The sequence below is a fragment of the Hoplias malabaricus genome, chromosome 18 (assembly GCF_029633855.1).
Source record: "Hoplias malabaricus isolate fHopMal1 chromosome 18, fHopMal1.hap1, whole genome shotgun sequence".
NCBI classification, from domain to species: domain Eukaryota; kingdom Metazoa; phylum Chordata; class Actinopteri; order Characiformes; family Erythrinidae; genus Hoplias; species Hoplias malabaricus.
The window spans coordinates 25,214,557-25,224,397 of record NC_089817.1 but is presented as its reverse complement, the minus strand read 5'-3'; the positions used below and the strand labels follow the sequence as shown (position 1 = coordinate 25,224,397).

At 41.3% G+C, this 9,841-nt stretch overlaps 1 protein-coding gene across 3 annotated transcripts; it reads right to left on the bottom strand.

Annotated features, from left to right (window-relative positions):
- Positions 1-56: 56 nt before the first annotated feature.
- Positions 57-9,139, bottom strand: pargl (poly (ADP-ribose) glycohydrolase, like). Of its 3 annotated transcripts, XM_066650543.1 has the most exons (18): positions 8,956-9,139; positions 8,810-8,846; positions 6,940-7,032; positions 6,646-6,909; positions 5,153-5,239; positions 4,322-4,411; positions 4,155-4,226; positions 3,547-3,633; positions 3,272-3,432; positions 2,749-2,828; positions 2,484-2,556; positions 2,322-2,397; positions 1,517-1,664; positions 1,309-1,387; positions 998-1,106; positions 809-917; positions 588-716; positions 57-470 (listed from the first exon to the last, which is right to left on the bottom strand). In XM_066650543.1, exons 1-18 carry the CDS (start codon positions 9,021-9,023, stop codon positions 361-363), a joined length of 1,872 nt encoding a protein of 623 aa, XP_066506640.1. In that variant the 5' UTR covers positions 9,024-9,139; the 3' UTR covers positions 57-360. The 3 variants fall into 3 exon arrangements, with proteins under 3 accessions (XP_066506640.1, XP_066506639.1, XP_066506641.1); XM_066650542.1 differs by having other exon boundaries at positions 6,646-7,032; XM_066650544.1 differs by lacking the exon at positions 8,810-8,846 and having other exon boundaries at positions 6,646-7,032; positions 8,956-9,134.
- Between the last annotated feature and the right edge of the window lie 702 nt (positions 9,140-9,841).

The following is a 9,841-nucleotide window of genomic DNA, read 5'->3' as shown; positions in this document are numbered from 1 at the left end:
TTTTATCACTTGGTTCTCCAAACGTGTTGTGTTTAAGTTTTATTTGTATTTTATTTATATTATTCTCATTTACACCATGTTTACACCTTCAGCAGTGAAAGGATCCAATTACCATTTATAACATTTTGTCAATACCATGTTAAAGGTGAAAAAAAAAAAAACCATTCAATTACTACCATTTATATAAATTCCAACGCCTCGGGTCGTAATTTCAGTTAAGATTCTATTACAGAAAGATGTAAACTCTGAAAACAAACAATCATTCCAGTCACTCATTACTGATTCTTCATTATGTGGAAAAAGAAAGGAAATACTCCTGTTGTTCTCAGTGTCCTCCAAGTTTCAGGGCTTGCAACCGCTTCAAAGGTGACTGTGAGAACCAGACTTTTCTCTAATGTACTCGAACACATTCCTTTTATCCTGAGAACGACTGTCCTCGCCATACTTCTTCAGCAGTGTGTATAACTGACCTGTGGAAGGAGGGACACTTTGATCAACTGTTGTAATAGCGCAACACAAATGGTCGTAGTATACTGCTTAGTTTTCATTATTGTTCCTTATTAGACAGTGATGTTTATAATACTAACCAACACTGATTTTATGAGCCTTCAGAAAGTAATGTATACTCTGCAGCTCCTGTTCCTGGTGTTTGTTTCCAAAAGTGAAGAACGCCATGTCTCGCCCAGCCACAGCGGCAGCCATCATCTGGATGAGAGCTGTTCAAAGCCAAACGGACCATTTTAGTACATGCATGCATTTGGTAAGACCTCCATTTTTAAGGACATTTTTTCCAGATGATGTCAGGTACCTTTTAGCTTTGGATCGCCATTAAAAGCGCCACATCCCCAGTTACCAGTTGCAATGGCAGGAGCGTACTCATGCGGAGTATTAGGATCTCTTCTGAAGCCGACGAATGCCTTTGTCAACAAAATACAGAATGGAAAATCAGCTCATTGATTGAAATGTACAAACTCCAGACACTAAGACACTAGCTGACCTTATTGAGCTCTCGCTTGATGTTTTCTTCTGTGTACTGTTCCTTAGGGTTCTTGAAGCTTAAGGCATCTATGGCAATAATCTGACAGTAGCGCCTTTTCCACTCATCCCTGTAACACAAGCCAATTGGAGTAAAATACTTTAGGTCTATGACAATGGTGATAGAACACACACTGAATTCATGGAAATATCAAGTCAATGGTAACTCCTTTTAGTCTTAGATTACGTCTGGGTACCTGTTCTTAAAGTCCAGATATTTAGTTAAGGGTAAACATAACAGGAACACAATGTATAGATTTAGTACTCTTTTACCTCGGTGTGTTATCTGTGTATGGACCTTTCCATTCAAAGCTGTCACTGTAACCAGAGATAACACTGTATGTCTGGGCTCCTGAAGAGGAGGTGAAGGGAGAGTACATTTAAAGCAAACAGAAAAAGTTTCAGATATTGGCCATTGCTCTTATAACGGCCTTCATTACACGGGTTGATAATTCACTGTTATAGATGGGAAGTCTACTACCTGTGATTTTGAGGCACTCATTGTCAGCCAGTTTCTCAGTGAATAGCCTCGCCACAATCAGCTCTGGGCTCATAAGAAAGCGGATCTCTTCTTGGACTAATCCTCGTCCCAACACCCCTCCACCTATAAACTTGCAGGCGAAATCCACCTGTCCCAGAGTGAGAGGAGAAACGATTGTCCAGTAAAAAAAAAAAAATAAAAGATAACATTATTCAGTAACACTGCTGCTCTCCTTTTGGTAGGCTGGGGTTTAGTTCCCAGCTTGGGAAATAACACCACAGTATACCAGTAAGAGATTTGGAGCAAGGCCCTTAATGCCCAGGAAATACTACATCTAAATATTGCAGGTTTTTTATTTTTTATTTATTTTTATTTTTTTTAAAAGATGGACCCAGATCCTTTATTAGTGAAACATTCATTCATTATCTGTAAGCGCTTATCCAGTTCAGAGTCCGGAGCCTACCTGGAATCACGGGGTACAAGGCTGGAACACACCCTGGAGGGGGCGCTAGTCCCTCACATGGCGAAACGCACTCACAACAAGGGACTTATTTATTATTATTTTTTTTCTTTTTGAGTTGCCAATCCACCTACCAACGTTTGTTTTTGGGAACACCATGGGGGAACCGGAGCAAACCCATGTGGACATGGGGAGAACACACCACACTTCTCACAGACAGTCACCTGGAGCGGGGCTCGAACCCACAACCCCAGCCCCAGGACCCTAGGGCTGTGTGACAGCAACACGACCTGCCCCTTATTAGTGAAACAGTATAAGATAAAAACAGGAATACAAAAGTCTGACCTGCAGCATGCCTTGACCCTGTTTCTCAATTGAACCATGGGAAGTGACATGAAGTTTGGTAAGAGTCTCTGTCTTCCTACAAGTAAAAAAAAAAGCATCAGTGTCAACTTCCTTTTGTTTGAAGCTGCAAATATTTCTCTAACCAAAGCAAAAGTCATTTACTTCTTCCAGCAAGGGAGGTCCTTTTGTGGAATGCAGATTCTTTCAAAAGTGACTAGTCCATCTGGTTTTGTGGCTGTTCGACAATGGGGGGGGAGACAGCACACACTATTAATAAATAAGTCATTTTCAACAATGTTTCCTTGACTAACGCCTGTTTATTCAGCTACAGAACTTTAATTTGTTTGTGTGAATTTCTGGTAGAAAATACACGTTTGTTTCTTTGATTCAATGCTATATTTCATTTCTTACATTTGAACATTTTTACCTTCTTCAGTCACAGTGTTAAAGTAATGGAAAATGGATCTCAGCTTCTGTGTCTTTCTCATGCACGTTTTCTCAAACAGACTGTGAAAGAACATAAAAGAGAATGGCCTTAATTTTACACTTTAAAAAACTTGGAAAAACTAGAGTACTCTGTTTTAATTCCTAAACATTTGGCTTATAGAATGAGTCTGTACCAAAATACCCATCATAGCCCAGTACCATTCAAATATTTATAATGTTATTAGTAAACACTTTCTCTATTTTCAACGTGAGAAGGTATGGATTAATTTCCTTGAGTTGAAAATTTAGAGCTGTAAATGTAGCATTTTGGAGGTAATTCTGCTTACTTCTGACAGTGAAGTATAAATATAAATGTATTAACACTAAGTAAAATGTAATGTATTTTAATTTAAATAAATTAAACATTCAGTAAATTGTTTTTCATTTCAGAATCAGTCCTATGTACTATGCAATGCTCTGAAATGTATTTCCAAAGTGTAAGATGAACAGGGAGAGTGTGGCACCTGCTGAAATTGATGGTGGGGAAATTGGAGTATTCACTGCCAGGTTTGGTGCTGTTCCGGTGAGGGAAGGTGCAGAAGAAAGCGTTGGCCAACAAACAGGAGATCTGCACCTGGGACAGTGTTATGGAATGGCTGCGGTTCTGCCTCAGAAGAGGAATGGGCTGTGAACAAGCAATGAACACAGTTTCTGGTGACGCAGTGTCTAGTGACTGAAGCTAATCCATCTCTCGGCTGTGTACAGTTACAGAAAAAAGCATGAACAATTCAGCTCTTACATGTCTGATGTAGTCCTCCAGCTGCAGGGCAAGCTTGGCTGTTTTGGCGATCACTTGGGAAAAGTTGTTCTCATGCTTGTTTACTTGCTGATGAACAAATGACAGGCATGTGCCAACTTTACTGTGATTAAAGATTTGGCAATTTATCAAATACACCTTCCAGGAACTTAGTCAGTGGCCATTTTTTCAAGTTTCCCTACTCACTACGGCTGATACCATTACACCAGAAAAACCCACGCTATCATCACCACTGTGCTGAGGATAATCCACAACCCGAACACCATCTGGGAAGATGTGGTCCTAATGTGGTCTCTCTTCATTAACGTTAAGGTGTTGAGTAGCTGACTATGGTTAATATCTGTAAACCTCTAAGTTTAACACATATACAAAAGTTGCTTCTAATAAAGTACTCAGTGAATGTAGATACAAGGAAAAGAGTACATGCAGAACTGTGCAGTATTTAAATTCCAGTCAAAATGATATATATTCAGGTTTTCAGTAGAAAAAATGCAGGAAATACATTTCTGATCATAACTCAAAAGCGTCCAACCACAAGTGTAATCAAAATATGAAAAGACTCCAGTACATAGAAGTATGAGTTCACTGACCAAAACATAGTGGTAAAGGGCATCGAAGTCCCACTCATTTTTGTATGTTTGATTGTATGACTTAATGGCCTCCTGAAATAACAGAAAGATCACTTTCAGCAGCTGTTCAGGTTCAAAACATTTTTAACGGTAGCTTATTTTAAGGCAAAGACTATTCATTATCATACCTCTACGTCTTTCACCGAAGCATTGCCCCTTGAAAGTTCATTTAGAGCTCTATTTTTAGCTTTCCAACGAGAATCAGCGTCACTCCTCGTCTGAAAAAAGAATCACATCAGGGATGTTACTCTTTCACAGTGTTTACTGAGATCTTTTGTGTTACTAACTTTGTGTGTTAATGTTTTTGTACGACTTTTTTTATTTTGCAACAATAACACATTAACAGGCTTTAATATGCAAATGAGCCCATGAAAACCCATGCGGATACAGTAATAACACACCAAACTCCTTACAGACGGTCACCTGGAGTGGGTCTTCAACCCACAACCACAGGACCCTGGAGCTGTCACATTTTCAATAAGTGTATTGCTTGTATAAAAGTATATTAAGTTACAATAAATACAAAAACGTAAACATGTTTTCAAAAAAGTAATGTTCTGAGCTGTTGTGAAGAATAACGTTTGTTTCTAGATATTCTCCTTGTTAAATCAACAGCACTTCAAAAAATACTCGACTGCCTCAAAAATGTTAAACCAAGACATTCACAAAGAGAATATCATCTAAATATTATCACTTGGGAACCTTTTGCAGGAGGCAACAATGACTGTGGTCATCACTGTCTAATGATGATGACTGAAACAGCTGTTTAGTAAAGTTTTTGGTTAAAATGTTCCCCTCCTACACAGCTTCCACTGTAGGCAACAGGGAGGTCGCTCTGTACTGAGACACACCCAGTACGTAGCAATGAATTTTCCATAGTCATCTATCTCATGCAAAGCTGACACAAAACAGCTTAAAATATGAGGCCTGAAAAAGGAAGTTAGAACTTGCAGACTTACAAGATCTAGAGGTAGTTTCACATGGTTGTGGTCCCAAACATGTATCCCCTGAAATGGAATGAATTTGATGCTCTGGGTCATGGCTGTCTGTTGAGATACAAGGATCAACATAGATGAAAACATTTACAATGACTTGAAATGTTCAGGTACTACAGCAAAATAATCACACTCCCAATTAACACCCTCCATTTCAGAAAACGTCAGATGAGCAGGTGTCCACATTTACATTACTTTCAGTGAATCAACGGTCTATTCACTGTTGTTGTCTCATAAAAACACACCTAGGTTAGAGTAGGCTGGGTGTTTTATCAAATTTTATGGAACAAACAAAATAAAATAGAGATTAAAATGTTATTAAGTCATTATGGCGATATACTGACTGACATAGCTGTAATTTGCTGGCACCTAGTGGTCTGGATGTATCAGAAATTCAGTACCAACCCTATTTTAAATATAGCTATTGCTACTTTGGGGACCTGTTTATAAGAACACTAACTGGTTCTTTAGGTGATATTTGATGGTATGGTATTTCAGCTTGAGTAAATAGCAGTTCATAATAAATATTCATTCATTTATTATCTGCAACTGCTTATCCAGTTCAGGTGGGTCCAGAGCCTACCTGGAATCATTGGGATCAAGGCAGGAATACACCCTGGAGGGGGCGCCAGTCCTTCACAGGGCAATACACACACATTCACTCACACACTCACACCTATGGACACTTTTGAGTCGCCAATCCACCTACCAACGTGTGTTTTGGACTGTGGGAGGAAACCGGAGCACCCGGAGGAAACCCACACAGACACAGGGAGAACACATCAAACTCCTTACAGACAGTCACCCGGAGGAAACCCACACAGACACAGGGAGAACACACCACACTCCTCACGGACAGTCACTCGGAGGAAACCCACGCAGACACAGGGAGAACACACCACACTCCTCACGGACAGTCACCCGAAGGAAACCCACGCAGACACAGGGAGAACACACCACACTCCTCACAGACAGTCACCCGGAGGAAACCCACACAGACACAGGGAGAACACGCCAAACTCCTCACAGACGGAAACCCACACAGACACAGGGAGAACACACCAAACTCCTCACAGACAGTCAGCCGGAGCGGGAATCGAACCCACAACCTCCAGGCCCCTGGAGCTGTGTGACTGCTGCACCACCGTGCCACCAATTCATAATAAACATTTAATCATAAATATGATTTGCTCATTTTGGGCCTAAAAATACTTATTGCTCCTTTGGGATGAATAGCATAATATATTTAAGGACTTGAAACAGATAAAAATGATCTCTAGGCCTGCTTTCAACAAAAATTATTCAGTGTATTGTTGCTTTATATGAAAAGAAACAAATATTATTTAATTAATAATTAAAGGCAAAGCTTGCAAATTTAAATAACAAAATAATAACCCATATGTAATATGACAGAAATTATTTTTTCTTTATACAGCCCTTAATATTAAATTTCTTACATTTATGAGCACAGTGTGATGTGGGCTGGAGGACAGGTGCTCGAGCTCCAAATGGCATTCCGGCTCTTTCTGCAGCTGATTGAAAGGACAGGTCTCTCCATGCTTGCCTCCAGTTTCAGAGAGAGACCCCAAGCCTGAGGCTTCCATCCTGGAGGGCTCACTGTGTCTATGTTTGGAGGAGTGGGCCTTTGATGACTGGTCTTTGGGCGACTGTTCCTTTGACGACTGGTCTTTGGGCGACTGTTCCTTTGACGACTGGTCTTTGGGCGACTGTTCCTTTGACGACTGGTCTTTTGATGACTCTCTGCTGCATCCTGCTCCATTCTTACTCTCTAACTTCATGTGGTTGAGGCATGCCTTCATCTGAGCGCTGTCATTACGAGCCATCTATTAGTGATAGGGATGAATGACTAATTAAACCAAAAGGTAAATGCAGAGTTTCAGCAAAAAATACCTTGCATATGCACAGTCATTTTACACTCTTAAACTAACTGTCACTGGGGTGGTAACTTCAGGGGTACATCAACAGTACATTTTGTATGGGAAAAGAACTACCATATTATATTGCACTTTAAGACTTTTAAGTATTGATTTCAAACAAACGATTTTAACTTCAAACTTGTTATTAACCCACACAAACACAGGAAGGACACACTACACTCCTCACAGACAGTCACCCGGAGAAAACCCACCCGGTCACAGGGAAAACACACCACACTCCTCACAGACAGTCACCCAGAGAAATCCCACACAAACACAGGAAGGACACACCACACTCCTCACAGACAGTCACTCGGAGGAAACCCACCCAGACACGGGGAGAACACACCACACTCCTCACAGACAGTCACCCAGAGGAAATCCACGCAGACACAGGGAGAACACACTACACTCCTCACAGACAGTCACTCGGAGGAAACCCACCCAGACACGGGGAGAACACACCACACTCCTCACAGACAGTCACCCAGAGGAAATCCACGCAGACACAGGGAGAACACACCACACTCCTCACAGACAGTCACCCAGAGGAAATCCACCCAGACACAGGGAGAACACACCACACTCCTCACAGACAGTCACCAGGAGGAAACCCACACAAACACAGGAAGGACACACCACACTCCTCACAGACAGTCACCCGGAGAAAACCCACCCGGACACAGGGAAAACACACCACACTCCTCACAGACAGTCACCCGAGGAAACCCACGTGGACACGGGGAGAACACATCACACTTCTCACAGACAGTCACCCGAGGAAACCCACGTGGACACGGGGAGAACACATCACACTCCTCACAGACAGTCACTCAGAGGAAACCCACGCAGACAAGGGGAGAACACACCACACTCCTCACAGACAGTCACCCGAGGAAACCCACACAGACACAGGGAGAACACACCACACTCCTCACAGACAGTCACCCGGAGGAAATCCACACAGACACAGGGAGAACACACCACACTCCTCACAGACAGTCACCCGGAGGAAATCCACACAGACACAGGGAGAACACACCACACTCCTCACAGACAGTCACCCGAGGAAACCCACGCGGACACGGGGAGAACACACCACACTCCTCACAGACAGTCACCCGGATCGGGACTTGAACCCACAACTTCCAGGTCCCTGGAGCTGTGTGACTGCGACATTACCTGCTATGCAGCCGTGCTAACCCTATATTTTATATGGTTGTATATGTATTTATATGCACTCTGCCCTGTTTATATGTGCTGTATATGTTCTTATCAGATGTCCTGAATGTGTCCTGTATATACACTGTTTGTCTCATATGTATTTATGCCCTGTATTTGTATTGTATATGTTGTCTTGAGTATATTTTAAAGGTACCATATGATTTAGGTATTTATGTTCTGTATATGTTCGCTCAATGTTTACATTTGCATTCACTGAACACGTTAGAACAAAATACCTTTTATTTCTAGTGAGTGGATAGTATATTATAAAACATATTAATGTTGGTATCACACACAGATGTATTTATATCACGTTCAGACCACTCAAAAGTTCCGGTTTCGATTTGGTAGAAATGCTGCGCCGCGCAGGTTTTTTAACTTTAGCTTCTCTCAGACTCAGCGCGGAGATGAGCCGTGAAAAACACGAAGGAATAAACACACGGAGGATTGTTGTACTCACGGTTTTGGCTGTGTATGTGGACACGGCTGCTGTGAGTCTGTTTGGTTCAGAGAGAGAAGAGAACAAGTGAGGCATGAATCTTATTCCGAATATGAAAGTGAGAGTGAGCAGGACTTGTTTCTTTTTTGAAACACTGGGGGCTGTACCTCAGATAAACATCTCGGCCGACAGAAAAGGGTCTGAAAATCCATGAAAAATAGCTCTTCGGTCTCATGGGCACATTCTTCTTTTTAATGTCCTCTGCAGCTCCTTCGGCTCAGCTCAATCTGAAACTAAGTTTTCGTGTTAGGCTCAGAGCTAACGTGAAGCTCTGAATTAACCTGAAGTCAGCTAGTCATTCTGCACTTTGCAATTTTCGCCTGAAGAGGGCGCGACCTTCATATATTATACTCCTATGTAAGGGTCGTGATAACGTACTGACACCTACTGGACAATTTATTACTTACCTAGCTACCTTTTCACCAACAACACTCACCGACTGACGCTCACTGACCACTTTATTAGAAACAACTACTTTATACTGACACTCACTGACCACTTTATTAGAAACAACTACTTTATACTGACACTCACTGACCACTTTATTAGAAACAACTACTTTATACTGACACTCACTGACCACTTTATTAGAAACAACTACTTTATACTAACACTCACTGACCACTTTATTAGAAACAACTACTTTATACTGACACTCACTGACCACTTTATTAGAAACAACTACTTTATACTGACGCTCACTGACCACTTTATTAGAAACAACTGCTTTATACTGACGCTCACTGACCACTTTATTAGAAACAACTACTTTATACTGACGCTCACTGACCACTTTATTAGAAACAACTACTTTATACTGACACTCACTGACCACTTTATTAGAAACAACTACTTTATACTGACACTCACTGACCACTTTATTAGAAACAACTACTTTATACTGACACTCACTGACCACTTTATTAGAAACAACTACTTTATACTGACACTCACTGACCACTTTATTAGAAACAACTACTTTATACTGACACT

Excerpts from the sequence above, each read along its gene's own strand:
- pargl (XM_066650542.1), bottom strand. The coding sequence starts at position 9,023 with ATGAGACCGAAGAGCTATTTTTCATGGATTTTCAGACCCTTTTCTGTC. Across the intron at positions 8,847-8,955 it reads GGCCGAGATGTTTATCTGAG|ACTCACAGCAGCCGTGTCCA; the intron begins GTACAGCCCCCA and ends TGAACCAAACAG. Across the intron at positions 2,398-2,483 it reads GACCTCCCTTGCTGGAAGAA|GAAGACAGAGACTCTTACCA; the intron begins GTAAATGACTTT and ends TTTTACTTGTAG.